Below are 19,644 nucleotides of genomic sequence, written 5' to 3'. Positions count from 1 at the left end.
AGCAAAGTTACGTCAAAAATCTCGTCCTGCAAAATCAAAAGCCAAAGCTCTAGCAATAATTACAGTGGCCAACGTGGCCGATTTACAGATCAAAGAAAATCATTTCCTTTTTTAGGCCAAAACAGAGGCTATACGGGGCGACAAAGAAGTGTAAGCAAAACCTACAAACAGAAAACTCAAGCCCAGTATCAGCCTCGGAAGTGAATGTTAATACTTCAAATGTTGTTAGTCAACTAGTTCAGGTAAGAAATCCACCATTATGTTCAGCCAAATCGGAAAAATCCGATTTGCAAAGTAAGAACACAATGGTTACAAAAGACATATTACCAGCTGGCCAATTGAAATTTCATAAACAAGCGTGGGAAAGACTCACATGTGATAAAACTATTCTTAATATTGTAGCGGGTTACAAAATTGATTTTATGTTACAACCTACGCAAACGCTTACACTGAGACAGCCAAAAATCAATAAATGCGAAGAAAAAGCCCTTGATGGTCTTATAGAGGAGCTGCTTAGTAAAGAAGTTATACAAAAATGTGAACATGAAATTGGCGAATTCATTTCCCCAGTGTTTTTACGAATGAAAAAGAGCGGGAAATACCGGATGATATATGATATCAAATCTTAAAAGTTTAAACCAATATATTACACCTGTCCATTTTAAGATGGACACAATTCAGTCATGTATTAAACTTATGAAACGGAACTGTTTTATGGCATCGCTGGACTTAACTGATGCATATTACTCAATCTCAGTTCATCAAGATTCTCAAAAATATCTGAAATTTCAGGTAGTAGTATAGGGAATGGGGGTTCCAGCGCAATCTCAACACGGGCAAGACCCGTGTCAAAAATCCACCTACGGACAATCCCCACTCCAAGTGTGGTTGGGGGCAACAGCGCAAATATGTTAGTCTATATATGGAGTGCGAAGAATGTAAGAGAACTTTTAAGAAAGAAGCGGATTTGAAAAAGCATTTGAAAATGAAGACGAAGTGTATGAGCAGTTATGATTGTGGATGTGGTAAGAAGTTTGAGACTAAGGTTAAATTGTTTTGGCATTGTCAGGACTGTGAGTACGACTACGACGACCTAAAAAGTGCTTGGTATTAGGTATAAAATATTTCCTATTATATAGATGGAATCCCAAAGCAATTTCGAAACGGTGTCAATACCCGGTAACGGTGAGATTGACGTTAGACAGTTTTGGCGTCAGTCAGAAAGGAAGGTTAAAAGGACTCTCCGAAAAGGTATAGAAGAATTAGGAGCCCTGAAAGCGAGCATAATGGTAGAAGTAAGTTTGTCAAAAGATGAGGTAATGACGACAGCAATGTTGCGATCAAAGTCGTTAGTGATATTAGAATCCACGAATCTGGATAGGTCACTCAGTGAAGCCTTAGAAGCAATAATGGAGTCGCTGTCTAACTACACGAAAGAAGGATCGGGTTGGACAGTAGAGGAGGTTGAAGGAATAGAGATAAGTATAGCCAGGTACGTACCCATACGAGGGGGGAGTTACGTACCGCTACCAACGTGGGTAGAAAGGAAGAAGGCTATTGTAAACGTGAAGAATGAAGACAATCGATGCTTTATGTGGGCAATCAGGTCTGCACTGTATCCAGCAGAGAAGGATCCCTGTAGGACAAGTAAGTATCCCACAGATGATTTAGAGTGGGATGGTGTGGAATTTCCCATGCAGTTGATAGACATCCCCATATTTGAGGAAATAAACGATCTAGCAATTAACGTTTACGGAGTCAGAGAGCAGACGATAGTACCGTTAGTTCTGTCAAAAAGTAAAGGAGAGCGCGTACATTTATTCTACCACGGCGGACACTACTCATGGGTTAAACACATTAGCAGACTATTCTACAGACATACTAAGCACAAAGGCAAAAAGTACTTCTGCGACTGCTGCTTGCTGTCATTTACATCCTTAAATACCCTAAAGAAACACGATGAGATCTGCCGCGGAGTCGAAGAAGTGGCGCAACGGATCCAGATGCCCACCAACAAAGAGCTTTCATACGCAGACCATCAAAAGCAGATGCAAGTGCCTTACGTGATATATGCAGACTTCGAAGCGTTGATAACTAAGGAAGAGCAGAAACGTGGCGCCACGAATAAGGTAGGATTACACGAGATCTGCTCCTTTGGTTACATAGTAGTCAGATCAGACGGTAAAGCAAACCCTCCTGTGATTTACCGAGGTAAGAACGCAGCTAATGAGTTTCTAGAAGCATTGCGAGAAGAGGAGGGGGAGATTAGAGAACAATTAAGACGTCCAAAGAAGATGGAATTTACCAAAGAGAACCAGGAGGCTTTTAACAAGGCAAAAAAATGCCACATTTGCCAACATACGCTTCTTCAGTTTGGAAGACGAGCCAAGAAAGCGTGGGATGAAGATGGAAAGTATCTAGGAGAAGCTCATTTTAAATGCGGGAAGTATGCTAAGAAAGGTGAGAAGCCGGGAAAGCCCTCCACGCACTGCATTCACTGTCACAAAGCATTTGTTGAGGATTTCTATGTGGATAAGGTTAGGGATCACTGCCACATCACTGGTAAATACAGAGGAGCGGCTCATTGGAAATGCAATATAAACTTCAAAGTAAATCCAGACATGGAGATTCCGGTGTTCTTTCACAACCTCCGCGGTTACGACTCCCATTTGCTACTACAAGGAACAGACGGCTCCGACGTCAAATGCATACCCAACAACAAAGAGCGCTACATGTCCGTAACTGTGGGTAAGCTAAAGTTCTTAGATTCGCAGCAGTTTATGGCGGACTCCTTAGCAAACCTCGTAAAGTATAACACCAACTTTCCCATTTCCAGTCAATATGGTGCGGAAAGGAAAGGAGTCTACCCATATGAATACATGGATTCCTGGGATCGATTCAAAGAACCCCTACCACCCAAAGATCGCTTCTACAGCACCCTAAACGAGTCCGGTATAAAGGATGAGGAGTACCAGCATGCGTTAGACGTGTGGGAAAAGTACTCCTGTGAGAACATGGGGGACTACCACGACATCTACCTAAGGTCTGACGTAGTGCTGCTTGCAGATGTTTTCCAAAGCTTCAGAAAGATGGCTATGGAATATTACGGATTGGATCCCGCTAATTTCTACACGGCTCCTGGGCTCAGCTGGAGTGCTTTGTTAAAGAAGACAAATGCGCAGTTGGATCTCCTAACGGAGTACGACATGTATCGGTTTATGGAAGACGGTATTCGTGGTGGCGTATGCGGACCCAGCCGACGTTACGCCCGCGCAAACAACCCCTTAGTAGAGCACGACCCAGAGAAACCAACCACATACATTTACTACCTGGATGCGAATAACCTTTATGGTTGGGCAATGTCACAGTACCTACCTGTGAGAGACTTCGAATGGGATCCAGTGAAGCCGATAGACTTCTACATGCAGGTAGGAAAGGAGGAAGACAAGGGTTACGTCTTAGAAGTGGATCTGGAGTACCCAGAGCACCTGCACGACGAACACAATGAGTTCCCCTTAGCACCAGAAGCGATAGAGATACCATTTAAGCAGCTAAGTCCGCTGCAAAAGCAAATGTGCCCTGGTTACAAACCGTACAGGAAACTAACTATGAACCTGATGGATAAGAAGAAGTATGTGGTACATTACCGCAACCTGCAGTTCTACGTGCGACACGGAATGCGCGTAGAGAAGATCCACAGAGTCCTAAAATTCACGCAGGAACCCTGGATGCGCCCCTACATTGACTTTAACACGCAAAAGCGTACCGCAGCGAAAAATGACTTCGAGAAAAACCTCTTCAAACTGATGAACAACAGCGTGTTCGGAAAGACAATGGAGAACATCCGCAAGCGCGTAAGCGTAAAAATAGTCAGCACCAAAGAGGAAGCAGAAGCATACGTGTCACAGCCAGGCTTCGTTAGATACGTAGAAATGCTGAACTTCTACGTGATTCACATGAAAAGGGCAAACCTCTTACTAAACAAGCCCGTTTACACAGGCTTTACGGTGCTGGATCTATCGAAGCTGCTTATGTACGAGTTCTACTACGATAAGCTTAAGCCAAAGTACGGAGACCGCTGTCGCCTCCTGTACACAGACACCGACTCCCTAATTCTAGAAGTGCAAACGGAAGACGTTTACAAAGACTGCCTCCCCGACATAGACGAGTACGACACCAGCGGTTACCCGAAGGAGCACTTCCTTTACTCTGCGAAGAATAAGAAGGTAATTGGGAAGATGAAAGACGAAATGTTAGGAAAACCCATCGTGGAATACGTGGGTCTGAAACCAAAGATGTACAGCGTGCTAAAGTTAGACGGCGTAGAAAAGAAAGCTAAAGGCGTAAAAAAGTATGTGGTTAAGAAGGACATTACGCACGAGTCCTACCTCAACGTATTACGAACACGCAAGGAACAGCGGCATAAGATGAACAGCCTGCGCAGCTATGGTCATCAGATACATAACGTCACGCAGGAGAAGGTGTCACTGTCTGCATTTGACGGTAAGCGATGGATGTGTGATGACGGAGTGCATACGATAGCATTCGGACATCACACGATAAGCAGTTCTTCTTTGACGAACCCACGCGTGGGACCATCATGAAGATAATACAAGATGGGCTGACCCTTCTTAGCTATCGCACTTCGGATCTGGTAAGTTTCCAAAGACCAATTAGGATCCGTAGCTCTTTTGGATCCTCCTTCTAATTCACCCGGCTCATAGAGATATCGAACCGTGACATTACCTAATTTCTTTTCATGGGGGAAGACCGCCCTCGAACTTCTGACGTAGGACTTGTGTTCCACGTGTTTCTTTTTTATGGCATCTCTGGGTTTTATTCCTGTAGCCCTGGCCGCCTCGTTGTTCAAAGCCGCGACGACCTGGGGGAGCCTCTGGGTCCATTCCCTGTTGCGTTTGGAGGGATCTTCCAGCTCTTTCCAATACTGGTACCCAAAGAGGCGCTCGGCCAAGGTCTTATTGAATCTTTCGACGATGCTCTGACCCCTGTGGTACTCTGCTTTAGCTCTCCTAATCTTAGTGCTGTGGTCTTTCAGGGTCTTAGTAACCACGCCCATAAACTCTGTTCCCGCATCCACTTGCAGCAGCTTAGGCCATTTCAAGACGCGCTTATAAATCCTACCTAGGGCTTCTGCGACTTCCCCAGAATCCTTGCTGGTTATGGGTTCGGCGTCCTTATATCTGCTTGCGATATCAACTACGGTCAAAGCGTACCTATAGGTCTTCTTTCTCACTTTGTCGTGCGGCAAGAAAAGCAAATCCGCCTGATGAACTTCATTGGGGGTATTTACGGTAAAGCTGGGCCTGGGAATGTACTTGGGCACGGGAAGATAAACCTGCCAGAGGGTTTGTTTTTTTAACCAGTTCTTAGCCATTTCTTCTGATACCCTGGCCGCGGCTGCAAGTTTCTTGATGGCCGACGCTCCTTTCCAATAGCCTTCAGGCCCATAGTAAATCCTTTTGAGTTTGTCCTCTACGCGGCCCATTATATGAATTCCAAAACAAGATTGATCTTGCGTCCGTTAAAATCCACCGTCTTTCCGTCCACTTTGATGGTGATGTTTATGCTTTCTACCAAATTAGATAAGTCATAGCTCAAAGAAATGGGAGTGTATTCCACTGGGTCAAATGGATTACCTTGGGGCAGAAACTTGGACATAAGAGAAGACTTTTCTCCATTGTTGTAACTATGGACCAAGTCGCAATAGACTTCATAAGAGGATGCGACTTTCCATTTCACATCATATGTACTGCCGCTATTTATCGTGGTACTAGTAAGGCCCAGGAGTTCTACCAATGGACTGTCCTTCAAATTAGCGCTCCCATTATTTTTCTTGAATGTCATTTCATGGGGTAATCCTGTGGTAAGAGTATATCCATGCTTTGCTAGCTCCTTAGCCAGTGTTATTGGGGTGTAATGGGAATCTGGTATTTTTGGTTTGGCGGCATTGTCAACGACAAAGCCATCAATTAAATTATACCAAGAATTGTACAAAGAGCAACTAACCAACCGAACCCTTTCCGCGCGGATGGGAGGATTCAGATAAGTGGTAAAGTCATTCTTGTCGCTTTCCAAAAAGACGATCATTATATTAGATACGCCAAGGCCACGCCTCCTGCCAGCCCTGCGACTCCTACGAAGACCAACTCACTATTTTTTTGTTTCTTAGAAGGCTGGTAGTAATTCTTAAAGTCAGGCTTCTTTAACACCACTGTTGGGTGCGCCTGCGAATAAAGTTTGAAGGCGTAGTCTGTGTTTTCGAAGTTCGTATCCGCCTGCATCTTGTCTTGGTAATTCTTATCCAACCAATCCCTGTAGGCTTGTCTTTTTTTATTCCAAGCCGCCACGTCCCGCTGATATTTCTCCAGCGCTAAGTCGTGCCTTTTTCTTTCGGCGTTAGATTCTGCGTTTTTATCACCGCTAACTAATTTATCCAGATATCTACCACCATAATTAGCCCCTGTAAATGCTAAAGCTGCAATAACTCCACCTGCGACTAAGCTAACCATTATATATTAGGCAGGTACTTTTCCTTCCGTAGGTAATCCTTTACCATGATAGCCCCGCATACGGCAGCGGTCATCTTAGCAAAATTAGCGAAGCTCTTGCTTGGGTCTTCAGTAAAGTCTTCTTTGAGCACTTTCTTACCTACCCAACCAATACCCGCAACGATGGAAGTAATGATAGCTGCTTCTTCAACAGTTTTCAACAACGCGGTCGACATTATATTACAAAGCGAGAAGGAAAATCTAGGTCGCCACGGTACGTGGTGATGAGATTATTCCATTTCAGGGATCTTACTCTTTTTCGTCTCTACAGGTGCGTGATATGTTGCGGCCTCCCACTTTACTTTTGGCTTCGTAGCCCGCCATTGTAAGTAAAGGCTGCCTGCTGCTATAGCGACTCCTAACGCGCCAATGACGTACCCAGGATTAATGAAGGATTCCTCTTCCTCCACCTTTTCTTCTTTCTTTGCTTTGTTCTTCCTGTTCATCTCCGCGAGCTTCTTTCCGGCAGCGACTCTGCCTGGAGATTTAGCCTTGGTAATCTTGGTATCTTCTACGGGTGGTTGTTCTTCGGTGTCACTCATCTTATATTAAGGGACTTGAAGGACTTGACAAGTAACTTGATGACGACTTGACAATGACTTGGCAATGACTTGACAACGACTTGACTAAGTACTTGAGAATGACTTAAGGACGACTTGACTAAGTACTTGAGGTGACTTGACAACGACTTGACTAAGTACTTGAGGTGACTTGACAACGACTTGACTAAGTACTTGACTAGGTACTTGAGGCGACTTGATCAGGTACCTCAGCAAGTGCCGCCTGGAAGACCTTTTCGACTTCTCTGTCCTTCTTGAAGTCCTTCCAAGATGTTCCGAAGGAACCTAGTACCTCCTTCAAGTCGACATGCTGAGCTACGTGCAAAGCCGCAGAGGCGACTGCCATTAACTTACCGCACTTCAAAGACAACCACCCACAGGTTATCTTAAGTTCTTGGGATATGACATAGTCATCTCTTATGTCCTTCTGTAGTTGCTCCACGTCGTCTATGGGCAGCGCAAGTCCAAGCAATTTAGTCGCGAACTTAATGGCTGAGTATGCTACGGCGTCCGTGGTCTTACTTGCAAGGGCAGCCTCATACCTCTTATGGAACTTCTTGACTTCCTCTTCCGACAGCTTATTAACCTGCTCATGGGTAAGTTCCTTGCCTATCATTTCCTTACACTTCCCCGAGGAAACAAGGATGTTAAGTTGTTCCTTAAGGTTACTTTCGTCTAACTGTGTGGGGACTTCATCTATCAGCTGCTCAATCTCCATATATGTAAACGTCATACGGAAACCTCAAAGAGAAGATCATCTTGGAATGTTGATGCGTTTTTAAATGCCGCATGTATTCGTGCAACTGTTCCTTGCTTATCTCACCACCGTAGTCGCTTAAGATGGTTTCCAGGTCAGACTTACTTGGAGTATAAAATACGACCAGGGAGCCTATGTTTTCCCTGAAGGGTTTAGAGACACTGGTAAGCTGCTGGGAAAGCAACCAAACGCTGATATTGTCATGTCTGCCGCTGAAGGCGAGCTTCACTAATTCGGAGGTGCGCTTTTTTACGTCGTCCCCACAGGCAATGTCATCCAGTATGAGTAAAGTCTGCGTATCTTTAGGGAATTGCTTATGCCAGAACTTCAAATGGCTGGATAACTCGTTAGGGTCTAAGATATCTACGAAGAAGTCGTCATCTTTCACTCCTATGCCTTCCCAGGTGCGGTTGTTCACGTAGGTGGGGCATAATAGCACGATGTAGTCAAAGCGGTATCTAAAGGATCCTAATAGCTGCTCCACGATGAACTGGGTCTTTCCGCAGCCGGTGGGTCCTACTATCAGAGCGTTACAAGGCATGTGATCTGGGTTCATATATAGATGGAACCAGTGGAAGCAGTAAGAAGGATTACCGCCGACGCAAAGGATAAAAGAGACACCATAGAAATGCAAAGGGAAGAGATAGACCGGTTAAAAGAGCGCGTACAGGAATTGTACGATGAAATGTGTGGTCTGAAGCGTGCAGAACGGTTTGGCGCGCTTTTGACAATGGCGGGCTGGGCTAAGGAGTCCATTAAGGACTTCATTCGATATCCCCCATAGATATATGGACTGCATTACGTGCGAACTACCTGCTGACTGCATCATCGTTACCCCTCCGACGCCTCGTAAGAAACACAGCTGCTGTCACTGTAATAAGGTATTCTCTGAAGAAGACTTCGTTGGACATTGGTGTCCCGCGGATACTAAAGCACAAAGGACTTTAGACGACGTTCGAGAAGAGTAAGAGGTCGCAAAGAAGATCTTACTAAGCCCCAGCAAGAGGAATTAGCATAGGTCTTTCTTTTTTATTGTTATTTTGTTAAATGCTGCAAAGAGGTCTCAAGTAAGGACCTATTTTTTATTGTTATTTTGTTAAATCATCGTAATCGAAGAATGGTTAACATGATTATCTTTTTGCTGGCTTCAACAATGAGAAAGAATGATACCTCATCTTTTAATGGGGGCTTAACAAAATAACAAGAAATAATAGACCCTATCCTAAAACCCTCTTACAGGGTTTAACAATTTAACAATAAAAAATAAGGTATATATAATGAAGTGCGTGCAATGTGATAGAGCTTTTAGTAGCAAGCAGCGACTGCAATACCATCTTTCCAAGAAAGTCTGTCAGAAGACCATCAGCACTGTTTGCGGTGACTGCGGTAAGGAACTGTCCACAGTACAGGCCCTACGATATCACCGCGAGCATAGAGTCTGCCTTAAAGGTCATTGCCGCCGATGCGATGAACCCCTCTTCGAAGAAAACTGGCATAAGTACCGCTGCCGTCGCTATGACCTCACAGATGTGGTCTGCGAGACCCACGGCGATTTAGCAGAGCGATGTTGCCCCCTTGAAACCGGCCGGGTGTTCACGCGACGTAAGAAGGAGATCGACGAAGACTTCGTATGCTTCGACGACTATGAGGGTGTAAGGTGGGAGAATAGGGAACACTGGGATGGCATCTGCGACCGATGTGGCTGTATACGTAGCGGCCAACATATTTGGTGCTGCCTTTACGATGGCCCTAAGCCCTTAGATCATTATCTGTTGGTAAGAAAAGAGTGGAATCTACTTAAGGTATAATGTTACCTTACATCGCAGCGTTCCTAGGAGGTGTGACTATTACCTTATCAGCGTATGAAATGGCGGAAAAAATGAGGGCAGACACAGCAGATGACTACTTATCCGCCCATGAAGAGGATTAGTCGCACAACGGATTATCCTCCGCTCGACGTTCGATGTCAAACTTCCATCGGCCGTTTACCTTACCATGACTGCGTAGGTGTGTATATTCTTCACCCTGCAGTATGTATCTCACGCAGTCAGGCGCCCAAAGGCTGTATTCCTGACCGTCGCGTTCTAAGACCAACCTCAAACGGTCGATGTCTTCGAATGCGACGTAGTTTTTTATTCGGTATGAAACGCCTTGCAGCAGATCTCGCCAGTATGTTTGTTTAAGAATCATTATACCTATGGAATATCTTAAGGTGCGTGCTTAAGGTGTTGGGGCCTTTGAAGGCCTTTACGCACCAAGGACAAGGGGTACGTACGTCGGCCATGTACTCGGCTATTTCCCTGGTCAGCATATCGTAATCATTGCTTACGATGGTCAGGTAACCATTCTCTTCGAATCTTTCTAACATCACCTTTTGTTTGTCGGACAGGACTCCGTTGCCTTTAGGTGTTTTCAGTTCGATGCACAGCCCATTATATTTTTTATGACTGTTGAGAATCAACAGGTCGGGTTGCCCTGCCTGGTAGCCCTTCTGCCAGCATTTAATGCGCTTATTTGAGGTGTCTTGCAGTTCTCCTAAGCCAGGGACTATGATTGCATATGGGTAGAACCTGCGAACGTTGTATACGACCCGATTATGTAGGTCAGACTCGGTCTCTATTTTAAACTTCATCTTATTTGGGCTATTGAAGCGCTTCTCCAGCTCGTAGTTACCATTCTTTCTAAGCGCAGGTAGGACTTCCTCGAAGACCCAGCTACGCAGCTCCACTGCTTTAGGTAGCTTGGAGCTAAATATCAACTCATACAACCCAGGTTCCGAAATGAACACGGATTGTGGGTGGATAGTAGAAGGGGAACGGTTTGGGACCCCTTGCATGTCAACCCATCTTTTCTGGTATTTTTCGGAGACATGATCCCTGATGGCCTTCTTGGTGTTCTCGTAATCTAACGCCGCAGCCACCTCCTTTGCTTTGAAATACAATTGGTCGCCTTGCACTAGGCATTGCAGTTTGGTGTCGTCGTTTTCAAATACGCGAAGCATTATATATGTAAGGAATATTCTTTATCCTTGGCTCAAGGAACTCGAGTCTAGTAGGCAACGCTTTTTAGCTGATTCATTTCTACACTCAGTTGCGCGTCTGAGACTACGAAGATATATGCGTTGATCTTAGTAGTGTCGCTGGCGTCTTTGGTGCGCTTGATCTCCAACGTAATACCGTCCTGGGTATTTACCAGCCGCAATCCCTGTCCATGTAGGTCTTCGTCGTTCGTCGTGCGCATGTCGATCCACAGCGCATACTTATCCTTAAAGAATTCCTCGGGGCTAATTTGGTCGCCAAACTTACGTGCGACTTCCCGGTACATATCCGCGGGCTTTATCCCTTGTGAGTAAACCTTATTAGGCACTCCGTTAATGCTAACGCCTACGTTAGTGATGTTAGGATTAAAGAACGCCTCGGAGTCACGCAATCCTGCCGTGTATGTCTTTGCGAACAGCAACATTATCCCTGTAAGGCTGCGTCTGGGTAGGTTAATGCTTTGGTTGATGACCTCTTCGACGTTGTTCGTGAAGCTAAAGGTCTTGTACATCACGACGTGATCGTAAAGGAAAGCCTTCCCGGAGCTGTATTCCATACCGGCGCTACGTGCTAAGTCTTCGCTGTATACCGTTTCATACTGCAGCTCTAAGTTAGTAACGGAGTATGGGTGGACGGCTGAGGAACTTACATCTTTTCCCTGTAGGATGTTCGTAGTGTCTGCTAGGGTTACTTCGAACTGCAGCTCGCTTAGCTGCCTTGGGTAGTATGCGCCGTGGTTCGTAATAACTTCAAAGTCCAAAGGAACGACATATTTAGTACCATAAGCCGTCTTTATTTCGTCTTCTCCCGAGGCGCCAGAGGTTGCGCTTCTTACCTTGCGTATAGCATCACTGGCGATTCCCTGCTCTATCCTTTGCGCGCGGTCAAATGCAGTCAACCATAAGTCTTTGTACGTGGTATACAGATCGTACCTATTTAAGTCCAAGAGGGATTCCCCTGCGAACTTCACCCGCATCTTTGAGACAATGTTGCGGCCAAGGTCGTTGACAACGTGACGCGCGTCCGCAGTGCTTGGTTGTATTGCTAGGTCAAACCTTAACGCCAAGGTACCAGGAACTAACACTAGGTTATCCGTTAGGCGGGGCACGCCTACGTACAGGGTTTCCCCTGGCTTAGCGCTAGAAGGCGTGAATGTAACCCGGTGAAAGGTGCGTTCTGCTTTCAGTCCGCCAACCTGCTTAGGTAATACGTTGGGGTTTAACTTTGAGCTTATCATATATAATGGAAGTAGAAGGAACGGATTTTGACCCCCTTACTGAGGAAGGTCAAGCAGATATTAACGACGACGAATACAACGCATGGACTAAAGGCGCGGAAACCGACCCCCTGATCTACGACGCAGCCTTAAGAGACAAGTTTGGTAGTAGGTGGAGGAGGGTCAAGGCCACATTAAATCGTATGTTCACACGAAAAAATCCATACAAAACCGTTCCAGAATTTTTGTAAATGGATTACGTAGTAGGCCCAGGCGGCGACATTCCTGAAGCCCCCGGCGCTGCATGGCTTAGCAGGGTTCAGGAGCAAATGGACGAATCCATGGAAGAAACCCCGGACGACTTTGATAGGATCAAGGAAGAATTCCCAAACTGGGATCCAAACAAAGTCCAAGTAATGTTTGACGCGGATAACGAATGGGGCAGGGAAGTCATAGTAGCAAGGTTAAATAGGTCTAATGCTCATCCATACGTCATCAGGGACATAAATGGTAAATACTACGCAGATAAAAATATTCCTTCAACCCTTAGAAAGGCATTAGGAGAACCCAACTTACCCGAAAGAATGAGAGAAAATAGTGAGAATATTGACGAAGCCGTCGAAAGAGTTAAGACCCTAATGCAGCGGCAACAAAAAGGCCTTGAGGCGATAAGGGAAGTAGAAGAGCTAAAGCAGGCGATGGAGGAAAGGGAAGCAGATTACATGCGGCAAACCCGACTACTCCTTGATGCTCGAAAGAGAGAACTTGATGATAAAAACCAAAGAATAACGGAAATGAGAGAACGAGAAGGAAATGCCTTACGTGAAAGAGACCAAACCCGACACGCCTTCGAACTTGCCCTGCAAGACCTAGACATAAGCAAGGAAGAAGCTAAGAACTTACGTACCACCATAGAGGGTTCTTTAGAGGAACGGCGGCAGTTGGTTGCCGAAATCAACACTAAAGAGGAGCAAATCCGGCAAAGAGATCGGGCCATCGAAGACCTGGAGGGGCAAATAGAGCGGCAGCAGGAAATAATCAATGACCAGGCTCGTACTGAAGAGGAAAGGGAGGCAGCTCAAAGAAAACTAGAAACTCTTCAGGTGGAAGTTGCGGAATTACAGGCGCAAAAGGAAAACCTGGAAAGAGAATTGGGGCTTACCGCCAAGGAAAAGGTAAAAAGAGCCCTTTTGAAGTATGGCGTTCCGCTGGCGTTTGCGGTCGCTATTTCAAGCGTAGTAGGAGTTATCCTATCCGCGCTTAAGGCTACAGGTGCAGGCGTAAGCAAGTTAGGTAAGGGACTAACGGACTTGGGGAAAAAGATGGCAGCCGGTCTTCCTGGGCTGCTGGGTTCGGTTGTTTCCTTGGCACTTAGGGCCGGCGGCGAACTGTTGAAGTTTGTAGGGAATAACATCTGGATATTAGTCGTAGCTATTGGGGTGGTCCTCCTGAAGAAGATGAAGGCTTAATCTTCTCATCGGACGGTGTCCTGCTTTGAGGATAATGAAAGACGGTATTAGCACCGCCCTGGTAATTTGGAACCAACGGCAACACACTCATGGTAGAAATGGGCTTATGACTCCAGGCTGCATTAGCGGGCCTGCGACCTATGCGATTTATCCCAAACTTGCCGTCATCAGAAGTGACTTGCAACTTAGCATATTTACAATTGGCTAGCATATGAAAAGTTACTGGCGTTAGGTCTTCAGTGGACCTAGTGTAGGGCTCCATCGAAAAATGGGTAACTTTCCTGGTGTTCGTTGAAGTTCGATAAGGAAGCAGGGGCTTATTATTCTCATCGATAAGCCTAAACCCCACATTCGCATGCGTATTTGCATTAATGCTAATAGTGCAAATGACCAATGCAGTGCCCCCAACCTCAACCCACAGTCCAACGTCATGCCAAGCGCCGTTGTCATATCCCTCTTCATCTAAGCGGTGGGTATAACGCGTTTCCCTCACGTATGGATTCATATATTACAGGGAACAAGTTCCCTTCTAGAGGCTCATTACCGTCAAAGTGCTGATGGTCATGTGGTTATAGACAGTATTCCTTTGATTTTCTATGCTATTTATGCAAACACTCCCGGTGTCATCTACTCTTATCTGCAGCTTTACCTTTCCGTGGCAATCAGCAACCATGTGGAAAGTCCAAACGGAAAGATTCTCAGAGCTATTCGTTGACGGCTCTACTGAGAAATGCGTAGGCTCCCTGTTGTTTGTCTTCGCGCGCATGGGCTGTAATACTCCATTGTCGTCACAGAAACGAAATCCTACATTCGCACTGCTAACGGCCCCCAAAGAAATGCTGCATAATATCAATTTCTTTCCTGAGTAGTTCAGATCCACAGACATCCCGGTGACGTCCACCCAAGATGCCTGGTTGTATTTTTTCTCGCCTGTGTAAGTCGTATAGACGCAATCTACTCCAGCTACGTAGGGGTTGTTCATCGCCATATATAATAGCTCAGACCAATGCTTGCAGCTGCTAAGCCGGCCTTTAGTAAGTTATGGTCATATTCCTCAGGTATCGCAGGTAGGACCTTCTTTGATGGTTTCTTAACTACGGGTAGCTTCGTTTCGTGTGACTTTTTTGGCTTCTCTACGAAGTGAGGAATGTTCCTAAGAGTGTCAGAGTTCACGTCATTCACCCCAAACTTCATATCCTTAGTAGCTCGTTGAAGTTTGTTGTTGTATCCTACTACAGAACCAGTATTTATAGATAAATTACTAGGCATTAACCAACAACCCGGGGCTACTGCATAGTCCAACCTCGCCTTAGAATTTTGTATGGCTAGTTGGTAACGCTGTACGCCCTTGCTAATGTCGCCCTCCAAGATTGAACTTTCGAATAAGATCAAGGCTTCGGCTCGCGTTTCTTCTGCGGCGCCAGTATTTCCGATTATGCTGGATCGGGTGTTTACCTGAGCTCCAAGGATAGAATACACGTAAGCTTCTATGCTGCGGTTTAAACGGGCAAGGCCGGCTTTGGTTAGTCCTTTACCTTCTGGGGGTATGAAATTAAGATATTGCTTTGTTTGCTCGTCGTTGGTAATTTTGATAATCAGTGGATTAGCCCCTGCATACTTACCGCCCTCGTCTTTGAACAAAGGTCCGTCTCTAACTTCCTTAGTGGTCTTAGCGTTTGGTTCAAAGAAGGTGCTACTGTCGTGAGTTTCTTTGTGATACCCAGTGTTCCATCGTAGATTCAACGCATGAACTTCCTTATCACTTAGCTCGTGTCCACCAATCCCCCAATAAGCCCAAATATGCCCCAAACCATTGTTAGCACCGGTAGTGCATCTAAAATCCTTCCCTACAACACCGAACTCCTTACAAAGCCTGTTATAGGCTGGAACGTCGTATTTGTTATCTCTAGGATAAAACGCAGCATCTCCCGGTAATGCAGTAACGCCCATCTCATGCAGTATTCTTCTAACCGTGAAGTGAAAGTGAAACATAAATATCGAATTCTTCATCAAGTTTGCGCTTACCCCACAGCCGCTAGTGGCACACCAAACTGCAAAGTTTAGTTGCTGCGGCCAATAACGCATGTTAGGACCACTTAACCATTCATGAGATTCCTTAGCGGTGGTATGAACAATGGGTACGTTTTTGAAGATATCTCGCACCTTTAACGGAAAGGAATGCTTGTTAGAGATCCGCATGTTCAGCGTTAGGTCCAAGCTTGGGTGTTTATCAAATGAAACTGCGGGTATCGGATAAGTACTGGTACCCAGCAATAATTCCTTTGACCAACCTTGCACGGGCTTATGTTCAACATATGTTGGCTTAGGCTTATGTTCAACATAACCAGAATTCTTCAGTTGATCGTCTATCTGATTAACCAGCGTAGGTTTCAAATCCTCATTACTGTACATTCTGGAGCCGTTATAGTAAATACCATCGGGCCTTCTTTCGAACTTACTAGCATCCGCGTGCGGAAACATCTTCCTAAAGGCCCTCCAGTTCCAGTAATCCCGATTATCGTGATGTGGCTGCTCCTCTACGTTATTTCCAAAAGCGTCGTACATTAGTATATATAATGGATGTTATACCATCAGCACCTCAGTTGTACCCAGATGTTCCCTATACTACACCTAACGAACTAAACGCCGAAAACTTTCGTCTGAATAAAGCGAACTTAATCTTGGCTTACTTGGAAGGACAAGCAAAACACTACGAAAAAGTCCGAAAAAAGTACGTCAGAGCCCGGAGTACGCTACATAAGATTGCGATAACCTCAGGATCCATGTCCGTGGCGTTAACAGGCACCGGCGTTGCTACTTCGCTTACTGGACCTGGAATAGTCGTTGGCGTTCCTTTGGCCGGCGTTGGGGCAGCCTGTGGTATTATCTCGGCTGTTGCTACGGGTATTATGAAACAGTTGTCAAGCAAAATATCCAAGCATGACACGACAATAGCTCTGTCAAGGGCTAAAGTAAATACGATCACTGACCTTGTCTCAAAGGCTTTGCGCGACAGAAAGATAGACGACGTAGAATTCTCGCTTATCTTAGCTGAAGAGGAAAAGTACGAGAAATTAAAGTCGGATATAAGAAATAAAAAAACAGTCGTAAAAGATCTTTCCGAGGAATCTCGCAAAAAGATCTACCAGGAGGCAAAAGAAGAGCTTCAAAGAAAGCTTGCTCAGTAAACATCTGCTTTGAAAAAAGCGAGACAGGATTTCATTTGCATATTGAACGACAGTCTGGAAATTATGCGTAATATAAATTCAGTGAATTATTACGCGTAATATAAATTCAGTGAATTATTACGCGTAATATGAATTATTTGGCGAATTATTACGCGTAATATAAATTATTTGCATGACCTTATTTGGCAAATTATTACGCGTAATATAAATTCATCGTATGAATTACGTGTAATATGTTATTGTCGCCTCGGAATCCATCCTAACAGGGGGTGGTTGGGGTCTATTTCGTAAAATATTTCGTAAATTACGTCAGGGTAATAAGGAATATCCTTATCCAGCCGACAAAACATCCACTCGGCTCTGCTCATATCAGAAACCTCGGGAATAGACTTACCGGTAATTTCAGACAAAAGATAGGGAATAGCTTTGTAATATTTCCCTAGTTTTAATTTTTTCAGCGTTTTCCGTAGACTTTGCGGGGTTGGCTCTTCTAAGTGGTTTATAATTCTTTCCATTACTTCGTCGTCTAAATATACCGGCCGATGACCTTGAATGTGACTCATCCAGTCTCTGAAGTATTTTATTCTTTTGTATGGGGTCTTCTTACGGCCTCCATTAGCGTAATACTGCTCTTTGGTAGCATTTGGTACGGCATTACGAATATTCTTACCACACTCGTAACACTGTGCTGACGTGTCGTCTTCTATTTGCATTTTCTTGTCACAACAAATATACTTATTTGGTTTAGTAGGTACAAACTTGGGTTTCAAGCACTTTACACAGAAATCATAAACAAACTCTTTACATTCTTCGCACTCCATATATAGACTAACATATTTGCGCTGTTGCCCCCAACCACACTTGGAGTGGGGATTGTCCGTAGGTGGATTTTTGACACGGGTCTTGCCCGTGTTGAGATTGCGCTGGAACCCCCATTCCCTATACTACTCAGGTTAAAGATCAATTGTATAAGTATGTCACTTTGCCAAATGGCCTTTGCTCGGCACCAAGAATATTCACCAAACTTTTGAAACTAGTGTATTCTACTCTGCGAGGCAGAGGATATATTTCCAGGGGTTATTTAGATGATGTAGTTTCCTTGCAGGGGAATCATATGATCAGTGTTTGAGAAATGTAGAAGAGGCATATAGTTTATTTAAAGACCTTGGTTTCCAGATTTCGGAAGGGAAATCTATAACAACCCCAACTCAAATACTCGAGCATTTGGGTTTTATCTTGAATTCAGTTAACATGACAATAAGTCTAACTGAAGAAAAAATTAACAACATCAGGATTTGTGCCAAAATATTCTGCTCAAAGAAGAAATCTCAATACATCAGGTTGCCTAACTAATTGGCACTCTAGTCTCCTGTTCAATTGGGGTGGAATTTGGACCACTGATTTTTTAAACATCTTGAAATTGAGAAAATTGATGCATTAAGAGTTAATAGAGGTGATTTTCAAGCTTATATGCAAATTTAAGAACTTGCCAGAAAAGTTTTAAGTGGTGGTTAGGAAGCTACAAACAATTTACTAAGAAAATATGTCAAGCCAACCCTGTTTTTACTCTAACTGCTGATGCATCACTTGAAGGATGGCGTGCTCATAGACAGGAAAGGGAATTGGCAGGGGGCAGATTGCTTGAACATGAACAAAGCAAGCACATAAATTGTTTGGAGCTAGAAGCTGCAAAACTTGGTTTACAGTCCTTATGTCAAAATGAAACTAACGTGCACATCCATTTGCAATTGGATAATGTAACAGCAATAACATATCTTAACAATATGGGGGGTACACACTCACTAATGTGTAACCAAGTAGCACGGGAAATCTGGTTGTGGTGCATGGCCAGAAATATATGGATAAGTGCAACACATATTCCTGGAATTGAAAATGAAACGGCGGATCGATTGAGTAGAAAATTTTTAGATAGGACTGAATGGCAACTTAACCCATGCATTTTCCAAAAATTAGTAGATCTTTGGGGAAAACCAGAAATAGATCTGTTTGCTTCAAGGAACAATTATCAGTTTAAGCCATTTGTACGTAGGCGTGCTGATCCTGAAGCTGCAGCAATAGATGCATTCTGCCAAAGTTGGAATAATAAATATGTGTATTTATTTCCACCTTTCAGTTTGTTACCAAAAGCTTTACAAAAGATACAGCAAGACCAGTCACAAGCCTTATTAAGAGCGACTGTCTGTAAGGATCGACCAAAATCGAAATTTCGTGGCACAAGTCAAAAAATCGATTTCGCTCATATTTTGTTTTTAGATAGCCCTTAGTGTAAAATAAATCGAGGTGTTGTTACTTTTGAAAAAAAAAAAAATCCCCATGAAATTTACGAAAATAGATTTCGCCCAAATGCAGGGGGAAAATGACCGACGAGGTCAAGGAATTTAGTACAAAAATAAGCGCATCCTACAGCTAAACTACTTAACAATTTTTTCGGTTGGTACTTTTTACCGAAGGAATACGTATTCCTCTTGCTTTTCGTTGTATTTATTCTAGAATATTAGGCGATTTAAAATTTGTAATAATTTTTCTACCGTGTACACTTTTTCCAAAGTCTAAAAATGCAAATTAAGGCCTTAAAATACTGCTTATAAAAACTATGTGCGGAGATACCAAATTATTCAAAACCTACACCCAGAGGATTATCTAATGTATTTCTATCAGATTCAAAAGAAAAATCTCTGGGCAAATCATTTTTAGCTTTCCGTTGAGGTCTTTTTACGATCTCTATTTCGCGATATTTCAACCGTAAACAGCTTGTTGCGTTACCTCCACCGACGTGACTATAATTTTAATTGCAATCATTCCATCGCTAAATTTTGCTAAAACTAT

The 19,644-nt window shown here is 44.1% G+C and overlaps 2 protein-coding genes across 2 annotated transcripts in view; both read right to left on the bottom strand.

The window, feature by feature from the left end:
• The window catches only part of LOC116292126 (proprotein convertase subtilisin/kexin type 6-like), a 124,807-nt gene that overhangs the window by 26,250 nt on the left and 78,913 nt on the right, over nt 1-19,644 (bottom strand). The gene's annotated exons all lie outside the window — the stretch shown is intronic.
• On the bottom strand, nt 15,622-17,741 carry LOC148910611 (uncharacterized). The gene is made up of 2 exons (XM_089031254.1): nt 17,192-17,741; nt 15,622-16,660 (listed from the first exon to the last, which is right to left on the bottom strand). The coding sequence occupies exons 1-2, from the start codon at nt 17,616-17,618 to the stop codon at nt 16,320-16,322; spliced, it is 768 nt and encodes a 255-aa protein (XP_088887380.1). The 5' UTR covers nt 17,619-17,741; the 3' UTR covers nt 15,622-16,319.

This window comes from Actinia tenebrosa, unplaced genomic scaffold (genome assembly GCF_029948245.1).
Source record: "Actinia tenebrosa isolate PJP-AT-01 unplaced genomic scaffold, QUT_ActTen_1.0 PGA_scaffold16__25_contigs__length_10494907, whole genome shotgun sequence".
Lineage (NCBI taxonomy): Eukaryota > Metazoa > Cnidaria > Anthozoa > Actiniaria > Actiniidae > Actinia > Actinia tenebrosa.
This window is presented reverse-complemented; position numbering and strand designations above follow the sequence as displayed.

What these genes read in the sequence shown, in the direction of transcription:
- LOC148910611 (XM_089031254.1), bottom strand. Translation starts at nt 17,618, where the DNA reads ATGGAGTGCGAAGAATGTAAAGAGTTTGTTTATGATTTCTGTGTAAAG. An exon ending in TCTTTTGTCTGAAATTACCG is followed by an intron (nt 16,661 to 17,191) that starts GTAAGTCTATTC and finishes TTTCCTCTTCAG; the next exon opens with CTAAGATAAGCGAGAATTCT.